At 38.7% G+C, this 18,482-nt stretch overlaps 2 protein-coding genes and 1 long non-coding RNA gene across 7 annotated transcripts in view; 2 read left to right on the forward strand and 1 right to left on the reverse strand.

The window, feature by feature from the left end:
- LOC130905751 (inositol polyphosphate-4-phosphatase type I A-like) overlaps positions 1-6,219 on the forward strand; it is a 53,688-nt gene extending 47,469 nt beyond the window's left edge. For 2 of the 5 annotated variants that reach the window (XM_057819479.1, XM_057819491.1), the window contains 2 exons: positions 3,748-5,099; positions 5,175-6,218. In XM_057819479.1, coding sequence (XP_057675462.1) covers positions 3,748-3,880 — 133 coding nt within the window. In that variant the 3' untranslated portion in view covers positions 3,881-5,099; positions 5,175-6,218. Of the gene's footprint in view, positions 1-3,747; positions 5,100-5,174 lie in introns of all 5 variants that reach the window. The other 3 variants (XM_057819485.1, XM_057819455.1, XM_057819501.1) reach the window with 3 other exon arrangements.
- A 4,749-nt stretch (positions 6,220-10,968) lies between these two features.
- Positions 10,969-13,435, forward strand: zgc:113142 (uncharacterized protein LOC503524 homolog). The gene is made up of 4 exons (XM_057819512.1): positions 10,969-11,433; positions 11,590-11,742; positions 11,828-11,961; positions 12,984-13,435. The coding sequence occupies exons 1-4, from the start codon at positions 11,079-11,081 to the stop codon at positions 13,347-13,349; spliced, it is 1,008 nt and encodes a 335-aa protein (XP_057675495.1). The 5' UTR covers positions 10,969-11,078; the 3' UTR covers positions 13,350-13,435.
- LOC130905816 (uncharacterized) lies at positions 11,130-15,829 on the reverse strand. The gene is made up of 3 exons (XR_009061153.1): positions 15,731-15,829; positions 11,823-11,975; positions 11,130-11,733 (listed from the first exon to the last, which is right to left on the reverse strand). It is a non-coding gene; the product is annotated as an uncharacterized LOC130905816 (long non-coding RNA).
- Between the last annotated feature and the right edge of the window lie 2,653 nt (positions 15,830-18,482).

Consider the following 18,482-nt stretch of genomic DNA (forward strand, 5'->3'; position numbering starts at 1 on the left):
TAGAGGAGTTTGGAGTGTGACTGACTGAGATTGTGGACAGGTGTCTTTTATACCGATAATAAGTTAAAACAGGTGCCATTAATAAAGGTAACGGGTGGAGCTTCGTTAGACCTCTTTGACAGCCAGAAATCTTGCTTGTTTGTAGGTGACCAAATACTTATTTTCCACTCTAATTTTGATATAAATTCTTTAAAAAACAATGTGATTTTCTTTTTTCCACATTCTGTCTCTCACGGTTGAGGTTTACCCATGTTGACAATTACAGGCCTCTCTAATCTTTTCAAGTATGAGAACTTGCACAATTGGTGGTTGACTTTGTACTTATTTGCCCTACTGTACATGTGTTCACTTAACCTCTATGCAAGAGGTTTACCTTGATGCCAGAAGTATGTCATTTGACTGTAATTTTATTGTTTTGAATTATTTTTAATCACTATGGTCTATTTCGTTTATAACCATATGAAGCCTTTCACATTAACACCTGTGTGGACAATGTAAATCATTTATTGAACTCAACATGCATGTTTTGGGACTCTGGAAGAACACTTAACAAGCACAGGGAGAATGAAGAAAATCTACAAGAAAATCTGAACCTTGTAGCTTTCATGCAAATGTGCTAACCACTGCGCTACCACTGTATATATAGTCATGTGAAAAAAATGGAACACCCCATTAAATATTTAGTTCTTTATTAAGAAATGTTCATGTATCAATGTCTGATCTTGTTTTTCTTTATCTCTGGAAAAGAAAGTGATTTAATTGCAGGTAAACAACAAAAAGAAACATTGTTTTACTCATTTAGCCAAATAGATCAACAAAAATGCATATTTCAATGGAGGAAAAAGTTAGGACACCCTACCACCTAATAGCTAGTGTTACCCCCTTTGGCTGGAATAACTTTAGTGCGATGCTTGTTGTAGCCATCTAACAGTCTTTGACATCGGTCTAAAGAAAGTTTGCCCCACTCCTCATCCTCAACGCAGAATACTTTCAGCTGTGAGATGTTTTAGGGGTTTCTTGCATGTACAGCCCGTTTCAAGTCACCCCACAGCATTGCAATGGGATTCAAATATGGGCTTCTACTCGGCCATTCCAGGACTCTCCATTTCTTCCTTTTTAGCCAGTCCTTGTTGGATTTATGGGTATGTTTTGGGTCATTGTCATGTTGCAGGATTGAGATTTACTTCAGCTTTGATATTTTCACAGATGATCTCACATGTTCCTCACGCACCCTCTGATACACGATAAAATTCACGGTGGATTCTAAGATGGTAAGCTGGCCAGGTCCTGCTGTAGAAAAGCATTCCCAAACCATGACACTTCCACCTCCATGCTTCACAGTTGGGATGAGGTTCTTTTCCTGGAATGCTGTATTGGGTTTATGCGAAACATATCCTCTGTTCTGGTGTGCAAATAATTACATTTTAGATTCAACCGTCCAATGAACATTATTCCAGAAGTCCTGGTCTTTGTCTACATTCACTTTGGCAAACTCCAGTCTGGCCTTCATGTTCTTCTTGGAAAGCAAAGATTTCCTCCACGCACACCTCCCAAGAACGTTAAACTTGTAAAGTCTCTTTCTGATTTTAAAGGCATGCATTTTCACATCAACAGTAGCAAGAGCCTGCTGTAGGTCCGTGATGACATTTTAGTGTTTTTGGAGACTTCTTTCAGCTTTTTGTGGTCTGCTCTCAGGGTGAACTTGCTCGGACGGCCAGACCTGGGCATGTTGGCATTCGTTTTGAATGTCCTCCACTTGTAGATTATTTTCCGAATGGTGAAATGGCTGATTTTATATTCGTTTGAGATTTTTTTTAAATCCCTTACCAGTCTCATAAGCGTCTACAAACTTCTTTCTGAAAGCCTTAGACAGCTCCTTTGATCTCACCATGGTGTTTTCTCTCACTTCAACAGTCAGGGGCACACAAAACTAAATGTGAGGTATGAATACAAAACACTGGGTAATTATGTTCTAATCATGTGCACCTGATGTGATAAGCCTCTGTGTGAATTGTAGCCATTTTAAGTGGGATTTAATGTGGGGGTGTCCTAATTTATTCTTTAACAGAAATTGCATTTATTTAAAATGACATTTTACAGAAGGTTTTTAAAAAATCTTTTTTTTTTCAGTTTTAGTTGTTTAGTTATATTACTTCAATCTCTCAAGATTTTTAAAATTGATATTAAAAACTCATATTGCCAAATGTTAGAAAACGCACAGGCTTCAATAGGGTATCCTAATTTTTTCGCATGACTTTACAGTATGTTGTAGATGCATAGATGCGCATTGAACCAAGTCTTCATCAATGTGGTCTTCCTCTGTTTCTATTTGCAATCATTGATAATGTCTTCTTTCCATGTACTGTACTCACGTACATTTAAGGTAGAAACCTCATTGTGAGCATGTTGATAGTCTCTGCAATAACGTCAAGCGTGGAGACTTTACATATTTTGTAAATTAGTTCCCTCTGCATCACTAGAGATAATCTTACATTATATGGGACTGCGATTAAAAGGAGGTGGAAAAAGGTTATACGCTCAATCTTTTGGCTTGTGTGCGTAAATGCATTTGTGAAATGAATGTTTTCCACCAAATAAGAAGCAAATCAAGAGAGAATTTTTTCGGTTGCAGCAATGCAGTTGGTCCATTTAGTATAGCTCAATGATTTTTAATGCAAATTCAGTGTGTGTCTGTGTGCAGACCGGGTCACCAGCGTGGTGTTGTATGGTTTTACATCTAGAGAGATAAAGTAGCGTGAGATAATTTCATAATAAGGCATTTAAAAGCGTTTTTGATAGCGGACAGGTTCTTCCTCAAAAAGGTCACCACTGTGGTATCTATATATGCTCCCATCATACAATCTGATAATTGACAAATGCTTATATTTAAAAAAAAAAAAAAAAAAAAAAAAAAAAAGCCAATACAGGAATTTTCTCTCAAAAGATTAAGACCCTGTGCTTTACATGTTTCATTTCAAATATCTAGATAAAATAATTTTCACTTAAAAAATGGATTTTATGTGTGCTTGTTCATTCTGAACTACCTCTGAAAGCTTCTTTGTTTATTATAAATCAGTGTGAATATGAATGAATCAGGAAACGTAAGTGATTTCTCTTATATTAATTGTAAAGACTACCGAACACTCAACAAAACTGAATTATTTTTGTCTTAAACAGTATTATTGATACATTATTTGTGCAACTGTTGAGAAATATATTTAAATACTATCACCGAAGACATGACATATGAAAGGTATACTCAGATGTATGATCTAGTTGATCATGATGCTTATGCAATAAAGCTGTATGTACTATTGCTCCATTATAGGTGGTTTTGTGTATTTATTTGTCACCGCTGATAAATTGATTAGTTCTAATTCATTCATTCATCTTCTACAACCAGCTTGTTATCACATGTTCACAGCTGCATAGATATTTTAGTAGTTGTAAATGGGGATCTTATCAAGTCACAAGATGAAACCCATACCAATTCAATCCAGTCATTTCATTACCAGTTTTTGACAGTCAAGACTTTTGTGGGTTGCAGTTTGTTACACAAAATGTGCTTGAAACTATAAACATTTCCCCAAAACAAATGTTTGTTTGGTTTTTTTTCATAGAAGAATCAAAGCTTTGAGAGAAAAGGTTTCTTTTCCTGTTAAAGTGCTCATTTTAGATGTACTCTTACTATTTATAGAGCACTTACTATGATTTCGTTTTTACTTCTGATGTTTCTTGTCTCATCAGTGAGGGGTGCAGACGGGAGAACACTGTGAAGAATGTGGGCTCGAGAAAGTACGCCTTCAACTCCCTGCAGCTCAAAGCTTTCCCGAGACACTACCGGCCGCCCGATGGCACATACGGGAAAGTAGAAACCTGACGGGAATCCTGTCTTCAGGGTAAAATGGTCATATCCTCACAGTGCTCCCAATTTGAAATCTGTCACATTATCCCGACAATTCTTGGACTCACTGCTGTACAGTGCCTTAGTCGTGAAAACCTTCATGGACTACATAGAATGTACTGTAGTTGCTTTTTCCACTAAAAGTACATCTGTATACGGATGATCACAAAGGTGTTTAAGCACTCTTTTTTTCTTTTTCAATAATGTAAACAACTCCTGGTCAAACACAAGAATTGCTTCAGCTCAAAAATAGACTTGTGTGTCATAGTCAGACTGAAATATTTATGTTTTGTCCACGATAATCTGTCCATTGTTGTCAACTCACCAGTGTAAAATTAATGAAAGAATTGTGAAACTGTCGAAACTACTGTTTTTTTCCACACCTAGCCATGTTGGGTATGTACAAGGGTCTTGGCGTTTAGTTTCTTGAAGTGAAAAGAAAACAGCATTTATCTGCAATCATTCTGACCACACAGAAGAGCACTAGCTCTTTTCTGGCCACGTAAGTAAATGTGAACTAGTTTTTAATATTGAGCACTGTATTTGTGGTACAGCCACGCCCCTCTTTAAAAGATAATCAAGAACAATTCCCAAAATTCTTGAAGACTCACCTTTGGTTGACTCCGTTTAAAACATAACTTTAATAACGAATTAGAAAAATATATTGTTGTACGTGCACATTGACCAATATCATTTGAAAGTTTTTGGCAATTTTGTAGCGCTGTGTTATGTTTAAAAAATTTATTTTGAAAGAAAATCTGATTTTCTTTTTTAAACAAAACTTAATGCTGTGTTCCATTATTCTTTACTGAAACAGAGTTACACAAAACTTTTGGAGTTAAACATAATGGTGCACATTTGGACCAACCACACTGCTGATTATTCTGCTGCTCTGTTTATCGGTATTCTAAGTGAGGTTGTGATATCTCCAAGTATCTCCTGGGTACTTGCCTGGGGTACTATTAAGTGATAATCAAAATTACAACTGTCAATATCTTTCACTGATTGAATAAAAATAGTACATTTACTTAGGTTAGGGCCTCTGCCCCTCCCTCCTGAGACCTGGCCACCTCCAGCAGGTGTGCATGTTTTTAGTTGATTACAGGTCAGACGAGTGGAGCGGCCACAGCTGAGGGCAATGGACATCGGCCAGCTTTAAAAGCCCAGCAGACGCTCCAACTCGTCTGGTTCCACCGTCAGTTGTTTCTCGCATTACTTTGATACGTTCCCCTGATCACCGGCTCACGACTTGTTTTTTCTCTCGCCCCAGGACCTGTTCTCTGCGCGCCCTTTGTCGGATTCCACGCCTGCCTCCCTCCGAGCTCCCTCGCCTCACGCCAGCTCAAGTACCCCGAGCCAAGTCATCAGCCCTCGCCACAGTCTTGTGATCACCAATAAAATATTACTCATCTCACCCCCGTGTGTCTGCTCTGGGATCCCCTCTTGCTCACGCAACCCTAACAGTTTCTTTAGGTTACACGTTACATTGCTAATTATTCTTTTATTCCTTTATTTTCATATTTGACATTTTCCGGATGATCTCTTTCATAGAAACTAGAGTTTTAAGGAGAGAAAAAAAACACAAATCAATTGGGATGTTTGTTATTTGAAACCCATGTGGCGTCATGGTTGGTCTAAACCTTGTGAGTGTTACATTTCCTAGATTTGTCCTCAGCTCCATTCTGACCCAGTCAAATAAACTTCAGGTCAGGATTCATCCACACTGAAAAAGTTTATTTCAAAGGTAGTCAACAAAAACTTTTTTATGGGGTCATCACATGAGTTGGCATAATGGGTAGTTCGCACGATTAGTGCCTATTAACTGTTTTGATGCCTCGCTATTCTAATAAAGGCTTTAATTATTATGAGTTAAGATGTAACTGTTTAAAATTCCATGAAAAACAAAAGCATAACTGTAAATTTGTCTTAACGGTTGCAGTGATGTTCAGTAGCTACCTCGGATCTCCACTTTTGCTGAATAAAAGAAAAACTGGTTTCCCAAAACAGATTGAGTTAATTTAATTAAGGTAGCATTGTCGCACATTAATAAAGGCATCCTTTGTCTGTGGCACTTACGTCTTTGTCCTGGTGAATAATCACTGTCTGCCCTCCCAGTCAAAATAGATTGGACGTCTAGCGCAAGGCAATGACACTGGAACCTGAGAAGTCACTGCCAGCACTTCCAGTTAAAATCAATTGGACATCTATCGTTGTCAGTGGCTGGCAATGATTTCAGTACTAGGAGTGGGAACCTCTTGGTACCTCACGATACGATACGATTTGCGATACAAAGCTCACGATAACGATCTGACGATATGGCGAAACAACGATTATCGATAGAAGAACTAATAAACAGACTTCTGTGAATTGGAATGAGTTTATCACTAGTAGACGTCCAATCCATTTGAACTGGGAGGGTGGCAGCGAATGAACGAATGTTCATTCGCTGCCATCCCTCCTACTTCAAACGGATTGAACGTCTTTAGCCGTCAGTGGCAGCCAGTGCCAGGCAATGAGGTCATTTTGGGCAATTTAAGGTCAGTTACCTGTTGATTTTCAGTCACTTCCTGTTGATTTTAGGGTATTTTATGGGTCACTTCCTGTTTATTTTGAGTTACAGAACAGGAAGTGACCTGGGAATCACCCAAATGAATAGGCAGTGACTCAAACTCAACAGGAAATGACCTGTAAATGCCCAGAAAATCGGACCGAATGACTGAATGCTCAGGTTTTGAATGAACGAACGTTCCCAGTCTAAATGGATTGGGTGTCGAGCACCATCAATGGCAACCTTAGAGTTAACTGAGACACTAATATGGTGGAAAATGTTGGTAGCAACTTGATGATTCCTTTTTTTTTTTTTTTTTTTTAAATCATGACACCTTTGTAAAACTATTAGGGGTGTCAAACAATTAACATTTTTAATCGAGTTAATTGCAGCTTAAAAATTAATTAATCGTAATAAATCACAATCGCGATTCATACCATCTATAAAATATGCCATATTTTTCTGTAAATTATTGTTGGAATTGAAAGATGAGACACAAGATGGATATATACATTCAACATACTGTACATAAGTACTGTATTTGTTTATTATAATAATAAATCAACAAGATGGCATTACTATTATTAACATTCTGTTAAAGCGATCCATGGATAAAAAGACTTGTAGTTCTTAAAAGATAAATGTTAGTACAAGTTATAGAAATTTTATATTAAAACCCCTCTTAATGTTTTCGTATTAATAAAATTTGTAAAATTTTCAGTCAAAAAATAAATTAGTAGCCCGCCATTGTTGATGCCAATAATTAGTTACACTATGCTCATGGGTGCTGAAGCCTATAAAATCATTCACACCCAAGCGCCAGCAGAGGGCGGCAAAACTCCGAAAAACACAACAAGTACACATTTCACTGTGCTGTCATTTTAATGTTTGAGCGGAGCATGTGCGTTAATTGCGTCAAATATTTTTACGCCCGTTAATGCGATGATTTTGACAGCCCTAAAACCTATATCTCGATTCTTGACAGGAGCATATCGATAACCTTTTGGGATACAAAGTATCACGATATATCACCATTTAGATATTTTGTCACACCCCTATTCAGTACTGTACCTTTTTGACAATAAATTCAATATTGATTGCATTAACAGCTTACTATCTGTGTACTGAAAGTAACTTGCAAAAATATCTGAATCTCAAGCGCCAGCAGAGGGCGACAAAACTCCGAAAAACATAACAAGTACACATTTCACTGTGCTGTCATTTTAATGTTTGAGCGGGGCATGTGCGTTAATTGCGTCAAATATTTTAACGTGATTAATTTAAAAATAATAATTACCGCCTGTTAACGCGATAATTTTGACAGCCCTAAAACCTATATCTCGATTCTTGACAGGAGCATATCGATAACCTTTTGGGATACAAAGTATCACGATATATCACCATTTCAATATTTTGTCACACCCCTATTCAGTACTGTACCTTTTTGACAATAAATTCAATATTGATTGCATTAACAGCTTACTATCTGTGTACTGAAAGTAACTTGCAAAAATATCTGAATCTCATGTTTCCATATCATCATAACAGGAGTTGGCAAAACCCCATTTTTGTTTGTTGCAATAATGGAGAAGCCTCTTATTGACTGCTAGACAGTTTAAAGTCCTTCTGTCACATCAGCAAGTATTTTACTGAATTAGTTAGAGTGGACTTCACTGAGACACAATCTGCAGTCTTTTAGGTCATCAAATATACCAAAGTAGCCTAATTTATTATTTTAATCCCAGTTATACTATCCAGCTGTGGCCATTGACACCAGTGCCCTTTACAGCAATTGACGTAAGTAAAGGCGTATTGTTTCTTTCCAATATGATCCCAATGCATTTTTAGCATTGTTTAAGCATTGTGGCGATCACCATTTTTTTAGCTCTATTTTTCTAAGCATTTTCCTCGTTGATAGCATAGTGATTGATAAATAGTTTTGCACTTCTGCCTCACGGTTCAGAAATCAAGGGATCAATCCTGGGCTCCCACTTTCCTGTGTGGAGTTTTTCATGTTTCTTCCTCTGCCTGCGTGGGTTTTTTCCAGGGTCTCCTGTTTCGTCCTTTATTACAAAAACATGCATGTTAGGCTGACTGAACACTCCAAATTGTCCATAGGTATGAGTGTACATGAATGGGCGTTTTTTTCATTGTGCCCTGCGATTAGCTGGTAACCAGTTCAGGATATACTCTTGCCCATCATTCGCAAGAATGGCTCCACCCACCCCCAATCCTCGTGAGGATAAGCAGTATGGAAAATGAATGACTGAATTTTACTCGTTTTGTACCAAATTGCTCCAACACTAAGACTGCAGCGCTTTATAAACAAATGCATCGGATTTGAATATTTTTGAATTGCTAGGCTTGTTTTAGTCTAGATTTGGCTGGCCAACAAAATATATTTTTTATTGAATGGTCTGCTAGCGCCGCTGCTCCATTAGCAAGTGGAGATAGCTATGAAAGAACCCCTTTATCTGGCCCGTGTACACACAAAAAAAATACTCTCCGCTCAAACAATAATACAGCATATATTCTTCGAAACTCTCTTCCAATTTTAATCCACTTTAAATTTCGTATTCTGATTCGTTACATGAAAAAATTGTCGCAATTAATTTGCACACAAATTAACTACTGTCCACCATACACAATGTTGTTAGTCAGTTTCAGTAGTTTAGTGACGTAATCAGATGTCAACTTTGTCAAGCCAAACTGCTAAGAAAAATGATTTAAGACAGAATTTCAATAGTTAAGAAATTAGTCTTTAAATGCGTGTTCTGAATACCTTTTAACACGTTTCAATAGTTTAATTAGTGTGAGAAAAACTCACCATCCCCATCCTCCTGGACCTCACTGCTGCTTTTGACACAATCAATCACACCATCCTGCTTCCCCGACTAGTCTCTACACATTACTGGCACTGCACTTTCCTGGTTTCACTCCTACCTCACCGGCCGACAGCAATTCATCAGCATTAACAACTGCACGTCCTCTGCTGTTTCCCTACCACAAGGTGTCCCCCAAGGTTCAGTTCTTGGCCCCTTCCTCTTTATTCTTTACATCCTCCCCCTTGGTCAGATCATCCGTAAATTTGGACTGCAATTTCACTGCTACGCCGATGACATCCAAATATACATCTCCACAAAAACCATCTCACACAGCACCAAATCTACACTTCACAACTGCCTCAGCGAAATAAAATCCTGGACAACACTTAACTATCTTCTACTCAACAGCAACAAATCGGACATAATCATCATAGACCCTACAGCTCACATCAAAAACAGTCAATTCACCCTTACCATCGACAACTGTACCCTCCCTCTCTCAACACACTCCCGCAACCTCGGTATCATTTTCAACAATAAACTAAGATTCGACCAGCACATTAACCACATCAATAGATCTGCCTTCTTCCACCTCAAGAACATAACCCGCCTTTGCCCCTCCCTCACCTACTCTGTTGCAGAAACCCTCATACATGCATTCATCACCTCCAGACTCGATTATTGTAACAGCATTCTTGTCGGATCTCCAGCCAAACTCCTCAATAAACTACAATATTTCCAGAAATCCGCTGCACGCCTTCTCACTCGTACCCCCTATAGGAGTCACATTACCCCCATCCTCCACAAACTGCACTGGCTTCCCATCTCACACAGGATACATTTCAAAATCATCCTTCTCACATACAAAGCACTCAATAACTTGGCTCCTCCTTACCTCACGGACCTTCTCTGTCCCCACACCCCCTCCTGTCACATCCGCTCATCCAATGGAAACATTCTCGCACTGCCCCCACAAATAACACACCGTACTTGGGGGGACAGAGCCTTCTCCGTTGCTGCCCCCTCACTTTGGAACGCACTCCCTAAAACCATCCGCACCTGTTTGGATCTTCCCACATTAAAAAAAATTGTTGAAAACTCACCTTTTTAAACTGGCTTTTAATTTGTAATTCTTTTCTGTATTGTTTTGTACTGCCCACGTTGTGTGAGCTTTTTATTTATTTATTGTTTTTCCTCAACTGTAAAGCGTCTTTGAGCACCGGTAAAAGCGCTCTATAAATAAAATGTATTATTTAAAAAAAAAAAAAAATTTAATGACAGGCTAACCAATATGGGATGCGCACACTTTCAGGTCCTTCTCTCATCCTTACATTTAAGTCTACACTCAACAATGACTCGAGTATTAAAAAATTATGATTCGTAGATTGCTTTATCAACGCCCATTTTAATCCCAATTCGAATCTCCATTCGTGCACAGCCCTATTACACTGTATATATTTACAGAATTTCCAAACGTACACTCTGTAAACATACTGTAAGCATAAATACCAGCAAACCGGGGAAAAATAAGATAAATATAAAAAGAAGAACTTTTGAAAGGGCTTTTCCGAGTTAATAATCAAGCGTACATCATACAAAAGAAACCAGTGTGGCAAATTCAGAGAAAGTTAACATACGATTTGACACAGCTAAAAAATCAAGGGTGGGGGCAATGAGGCGTTGAAGTCACATGTAAACCTGAACAAATGGTGTCATAACCTTCAGAGAAGTATAAAAAACCGGTTAACTGGTTTCCCCACCAGACGCCTCACTGGGAGCAAATCACGTACACCTCTCCAACATGATCATCTCAATAGCCACCTACCAACTCCTCGGCTTCATCCCCGTCTTGGCCATCCTGTTGCTTGCATTTGGTAAACTTATATCCCGAAGGTACTGCACTCCTCCATTAGATGCTCACGGCTCTGCCGTGCTGATTACCGGCTGTGACAGCGGCTTTGGATATGAGCTGGCTCGATGCTTGGACCAGAAGGGGTTTGTGGTCTTTGCTGGCTGTTTGTTTCCCAGAGGAATGGGTGCCCAGAACCTGGCTGGACAGTGCTCTAGTCGTTTGAAAATTCTCAAACTGGACGTGACCAGTGATGAAGAAGTGCAGCAGGCTATGAGGATTGTCAAAGAGAACCTACCAGAAAAAGGTGAAATTAATAAAAACGTGCTCGTGTAATTGAGAATTGAATTTTATTGATTTCTTAAATCTTGAAATGGAGCACAGCCAAAAAAAAGACAGTTTTTGAATCCACAGTCGATGTGCTCATTTTTACAGAAAGATGAAAAATTCTGCTTCTCCACAGGCCTGTGGGCAGTGGTTAACAACGCTGGCATCTCAGATTGGGCGGAGATAGAGTGGAGCACAATTGAAGACTTTCGCCACATGGTGGACATTAACCTCTTTGGCTGCATCAGGACGACTGTGGCCTTCTTACCTTTGGTACGTGCTGCAAAAGGTAAAGGCAAAACCAGTCTTTGATATTTTCCACACGTTCTTCCCATGTCACTTTTGGTCATTTAATATCGTCCCGCTTACCGCAGGGAGGATGGTTTTCGTGTCGAGCATCTTTTCCTTCTTCAACTGCCTGAATATGGGAAGCTACAGCGTTTCCAAGCGAGGTCTGGAGGCATTTGCCGACTGTTTGCGGGTGGAAATGGCCAGCTTTGGTGTCAAGGTACTTAAACAAAACTACAAACAAATCATGTGAATTAATTGGAAAGAAGATGTATATAAAAGCCAGTAATTTTTTGCAAAAAGCTTGTCCTTGTTAGTGTGATTGAGTGCAAAACCAACATGAATTAACATTAGTTTCCCTCTTCCTTGTTTTCTTGGTAAATGACACCTTTGTGGACTGAGAATAAAAGCATGTTTTATACTATAGGTTTGCAAGTTGATTTTATAACCCTAAAGCTAAATTAAAACAAAAATCAGATCAGATTTCAAGTTTTGTCCACACCTTTGATGATATTTCTGGTAATATTTCCACAACGGGCAGTGAAAGGAGCCCCACAAATTCAGATCAAACCTTTTGTGCGTAATACTCAATTTATATAATAAATAAACAAAGGCAGTACAATTTCATAGAGCTGTCCAGATCCGATCACGTAGTCTCTCACTTTTGCTCCTGCCGCTTTTCTTGGTCAGGCAGTGCACCGGAGTTGCTTATTAAAGTTCACAATGATTGACAGACGTTAAGGTTTGATCTTGCCAGAGACTCTTAAAGCCGAAACTGCAAAGCGCCGCATGCGTCAACCATTGTATAACTTGCTAAACAGTTGCTGTGGCAACTCATTGTGTGTAAGTTAGCCGCTTGAGCGGATTTGAATGGACTCACTCAATGAAGCATGTAATGAAGACAAGCATTTTTCTAATTTTTTTTTAGAAATAATTCGGTGGGACAGTAACATGTTTAAAACCTATCATAATTATTACATTTGAAGTGCTTGAAAACCATTTATTAAAAAATATATATATATACCCGTACATGTACATATATATATATAAACATTTTTTTAATTATACTTTAGGAAAAAAGGGGAAAAAGCAGGTCTTATGTATATCTCTTTCCAATGCTAAATCTGAATAAATACACGGGATGCTACTTCGCCATTTTTCACTTATCGCGGCGGGTTCCGGTCCCTATTCACTGCGAAAAACAAGGGATCACTGTATAAGAACTCTTGTGTTCTCCCTCAGGTAAGCATCATCCAGCCGGGCAACTTTGGCCAAGCCACCAACATTGTAAAGATGAAGACCGTGTCTGATATATGGGCAAAGTTTGATGAAGAGCGAAAGCAAATATTTAACAAAGGCTATATCGAGCTAGCCATCGAGTACTTTGTCTCCACATGCAAGACAGGCTTCACCAACCCAGACAAGGTCATCAATGCCATGTTGCATGCCCTTACAGCCCCTCACCCTAAAAGACGATATATGGTAGTTTCAGCCATGGATCGAGTATTTTTCCAACTCTACCCTTTTCTCCCCACTGCGCTCACTGATTCTGTGTTTTCTCTCAGCTCTATATATGACAAAAGAAAAGAAATGTTGTATGTGAAATAGGGTCGGACTTTTTCCTTCTTTTTAATTTCAGTGTCACTTTAAATGACATACGGAAAAATCTGAGGGAGTGTATGACATATACCGTGTATCACAAAAGTGAGTACACCCTTTGCATTTCTACAGATATTTAAGTATATCTTTTAATGGGACAACACTGACAAAATGACACTTTGACACAATGAAAAGTAGTCTGTGTGCAGCTTATACAATAATTTATTTGTCAAAATAACTCAAAATATAGCCATTAACAATAAAAGTGAGTACACCGCATGGGAACTACGTACATCCCTAAATGTCCAAATTGAGTACTGCTTGTCATTTTCCCTCCAAAATGTCATGTGACTCGTTACAGTAGTGCTGTCAGCATTGCTGCAGAGATTGAAGAGGTGGGGCGTCAGCCTGTTTGTGCTCCATACTCTACATCAAATTGGTGTGCATGGCTGTCACCCCAGGAGGAAGCCTCTTCTGAAGACGGTACATAAGAAAGCCCGCAAACAGTTTGCTGAAGACATGTCAACAAATCAAATGGATTACTGGAACCATGTCCTATGGTCTGATGAGACGAAGATTAATTTGTTTGGTTCCAATGGTCTCAAGCATGTGTGGCGGCGACCAGGTGAGGAGTACAAAGATAAGTGTGTCATGCCTACAGTCAAGCATGGTGGTGGAAATGACCACCCACCTCTTCAATCACTGCAGCAATGCTGAGAGCACTCTTGTAACGAGTCACATGACATTTTGGAGGGAAAATGAAAAGCAGTATTCAATTTGAACATTTAGGGATGTACGTTTTTTCAAAGGGGTGCACTTTTGTTGCCAGGGGTTTAGATATTAATGGCTATGTTTTGAGTCATTTTGAGGGGAAAATAAATTAACTCTTTTATATAAGCTACACACAGACCACTTTTCATTATGTCAAAGTGTCATTTTGTCAGTGTTGTCCCATGAAAAAATATACTTAAATATCTGCAGAAATGCAAGGGGTGAACTCACTTTTGTGATACACTGTATACTCTGTAATCACCATGCTTAAACTGCAAACCTGTGCGAGGGAGAAACTAGTTGCCGAGACACTAAAGAAAATGAGCTTTCGCAGTCCTGAATCCCAAAAACAATATCTATGACGGCCCAATGCAAATGTTCCTCATTTCTCCTATAGCGTGTTCCAACATTGAGCTGATTGACAGCTCTGCTCACTTTCTTAGCTATACCAGGATTCTCTCTATATAAAGACAGCAAAATGGTTGGTGAACTCTTTTTTTTTTTAATGGAAACCTCATTCCAACATCTCTCATGCCTCTAAATCCTGATTGCATATGTAATCTAGCTCATGTATTTTTATATATTCATATAAATAATAATAAAAAGGGCTGCTTTCTGTTCTACTACAAGTTTGTGTTTTATGTGTTGAAAGAACACTGTTCAATAAAGTGAAACAAGAACATGTTGTCTTGGACTTAATTTCCTGCCCTTGTGATGCTCTTAACTCATTAGCTGCCATTGACAGCACTGAAAGGCAAGCATTCATACCCAGTCCTCCCAGTTTAAATGAATTGGACATCTGTTGTTGTCAATGGCAGGCAGCGAATAAAACAAAGTAATATGATACATTTTGAGATTCAATATTATTTTTAATAGAGACATGCGACACTAGGGATGGGAATCGAAATCTGACTCCAATTCGGAACCGGTTCCGAGTGTTTCGAGGCCTCGACATCACAATGAAAAAGCCTTAACGATCCCTTTAACGATTCCTAGAGACGCGTATTGCGTCGTGACGTGTGTTGTTGTCCAGACGCATCAAACTAGCATGGCGCCAAGAACCACTCGCTCCAAAGTTTGACTACACTTCACCAGGAAAGAGTGTGAAAATGAAAGGTTACGACGGGTAAGCACGAGCATTGCAGCCATAAACATAACAATGACAGCACGTAGGTTCAAATGCTCGAAAGTGTGTCTTCACTTCACGAGGAAAAATTACAACAAAGCGACTTGCAGTCATTGCAAGGTGGAGATAACTGCATCGGGAGGGAATACGACTGCGCTGTCCTCACAGAGAGGCTAAGGCTCAGTCCTGGCTATACAGCTAGCTAAACTCCCAAATGACAATGCAGAAGACGTTGGTATAATTTGCTGACTTTATTCAATCATCAATTGAAGAGTGAAACTAAGAATAGAAATGAAACAAATCAATTTCGTCCCCAATAACAAACAGGTTTGCATCAACGTAAATCAGCGATGATTAGCTGCTAATAACAGTATGGTTAGCATTCGTTCGCTAGCATTAGCACATCGTTCAAACGACTACACTACTGGATTTAAAAATCGTGTCCGATCGCGAGTGGAAACACAACAACAACAATACAAAAGATGATACATACAGGCGTTGCCTCTGTAGATATTAACATTAACAAAGAACGTAGGCTCGTAGAAGTGTTTCCCTCTCTCACTAACTCTCTCACTCACTTGGATGCGGCATTTCTTCTTTGGGTGTAAGCGCGCTCTTCTTCACGTGAGCGCGTTCTTCTTCGCGTGAGGAAGCACAAGGGCGCCCCCACTTGAGCGTGTAAGCGCCACAAAAACTAAAAGGCATGCAATTCAATGTAATGGTAAAATAATACACGTTAAACCAGTAGTCCCCAAACTGCGGCCCGCGGCCCAAATACGGCCCGCCTCCACATTTGGTCCGGCCATTTGAATTTTTCTTTTTTTTTCTCAATCGTTTTATTTTCTGGCCTTTTCCTTGAAGAATTCAGAGAGGGTTATTTGGTTATGATCTATTTAATTAATAGTGTTTTTATTATTAATTATTATTATCATTATTATAAAGAATCCAGAAAGGGTTATTTGATTGTGGCTTTCTGAAAAACAATATTTTTTTACCTTTATGCACTTCTGCAATCATCACACTTTTTCTGTTACAAACTGACCCCGGCCCCTCATCAGAGAAGGGAAAAGTTATGTGGCCCTCACAGGAAAAAGTTTGGGGACCCCTGCTTTAACACATATTGCCAAAGGCAGAACAAAAACCTATCTGCCAATATATACCAATATTTTTTATTTCTATTAGATAAATGTTTCAGTAAAATGTTACACATTCTTGTGTATTTGCCACTTATTGCCACAGTTAACATTGAGGCTTTGGGCCTCTTTTGATCTCGTTGTGAGTTTGTAAGGTTGTGACTTCTGATTAAACAAACTCGATGCCAATCAAAACGTTTGTTCTTCTTTTTCCCCAAATTAGAATCGATAAAGAATCGAATCGTTAAGCAATATCGATAATGGAATCGGAATCGTAAAAATCCTATCAATTCCCATCCCTACGCGACACACAAATTTTTCCTGACAAATTCTGAAAAAATGGCTTACTATGGTAACTTACTTCATTCATCAAAAGAAAAGTGACTTTCCTAAAATGGTCAGCATGGAAGTAAATTGTCTATTCACGATTGTATAAAATTCTGAGACTTGGAGTGGTGAAACAAATGTTCTCTATCAGAGTAAAAATGGATACTGTATATGTTCTCTTGAAAAAAGGTGAAAAAGAAATTCATTTGAAGAAAGTACAGTATAGAGCCATAACATGGGAATTAACAGAACAGCCTCAAGCTTGTGAAGGTTCAAAATCTGTTCATGGACAAAACATAGACGGATTTGTGAAACAGACCTGAGCCTTTCCAGTTTGTGTAAAATAACCATCAAAGAGCTCGTGAAATGAATCGTAAATTTAGTTTGCAACCTTCCTGAAACTTAAAATTTAATTCATAGGATTTCTCTTGACTGTACTGCATTCAGTATGTGCCCTTTTTCTGTAGATGTTAGATTTTTTTTTTTTTTTTTTTTTTTCTGGCTTCTGCATTTCCATGATTGTCATCCAATCTACACAGAGTTACAATGCTGACTCCTGTAACTTAAATTACACTGGAAAAAATAATCAAATAAAATAGGACCGTGTTGCTTAACTTTTGCTTTGTGTCAGCTAGAAACAGGCATCCCCTGAAATTGCTAAATGACTATCTATGTACTCACAACATGTGTTGTGTCCGGGATGTGCTGCTTGTTTGTTCTAATACTAGCTTGGCTCTCACTTGATTCTGTTCCTATGATCTTTTTTTCTGGCTGAGTCCTTCTCGATAGGCATGGCCCTTGTAGTTTTGGTTTTTCTTCAGGTTTGAAAACATATATTACCATACGCTTCTATTCTATCCAGTGTTTTTACATTTGTATACTTTCAAAATGCTGTTTATTGCTGCATTGGAGTGCTTTTTCATTCCTGCTAAATGGATGCTTATGTTTGTAGAAATGCCGCAAATTCAAATTTTAAGCAACAGCTAATTGTAGTACACCAAGGCGTTTTGTCAGGTTCAATCGAGTAAAACGCCTTAAATCTACACTGAAGGTCCAGCTATCATAGGCACAGCCAGCCACTGTACTGCTTAGACCTATGGCTTGGGAATAATCAGAAACAGTTATTCCCCAGAAAGAAGAGAACAGTAATTTCCATTTAATAGATCCATGATTGGCAAGTACAATTAAAAAATATATATGGCCTCTATTTTCAGCTTTAAAGTGGTGCAAAGTGATTCTTCACAGGGCCCCAAAAACCCTGGCGGCACCCTTGCACAGATGGATGCATGAAAATGTGTTCCATTAGAGAGGCAGTTGGTTACACAGCTGCTTCATCTCAAGACAAGGTTCTTCTGTGGGAGATTTTACCTGACTTTTTTTTCTTTTGTCTTTTTTTAAAAGACTTTCGTGGCCACAACTCTCCATTAGAAGACAAGTGAGGGCCTCTGTACAAAATCACAGCACAAACGATATTCTTGTATTCGGATGATTTATCTCAGCAGACAGATCGTCTTTTGTTGACTTGTATTTCCAGATGGTGCTATATGACTGAAGTTCCCACTGAATGACTTGTGTGCCTTTTGGCTTTTAATGACCGACTTCGTTATAATGTGTTCTTCTAAAAAAAACTCAGGCGGCTGTAAATGTTCTTTAACCTGGGTCATGGCACCACTGCAATTTGAATTTGGGCATAGGCTACTGTGTTCTGAGATCAAATATTCAGACCCTATTTCATTAGGCCTTCCCATCAATCTAAAAAACTGGACAAATCCTTGGTAATGCCAC

The sequence above is a fragment of the Corythoichthys intestinalis genome, chromosome 2 (genome assembly GCF_030265065.1).
Source record: "Corythoichthys intestinalis isolate RoL2023-P3 chromosome 2, ASM3026506v1, whole genome shotgun sequence".
In the NCBI taxonomy this organism is placed as follows: Eukaryota; Metazoa; Chordata; class Actinopteri; order Syngnathiformes; family Syngnathidae; genus Corythoichthys; species Corythoichthys intestinalis.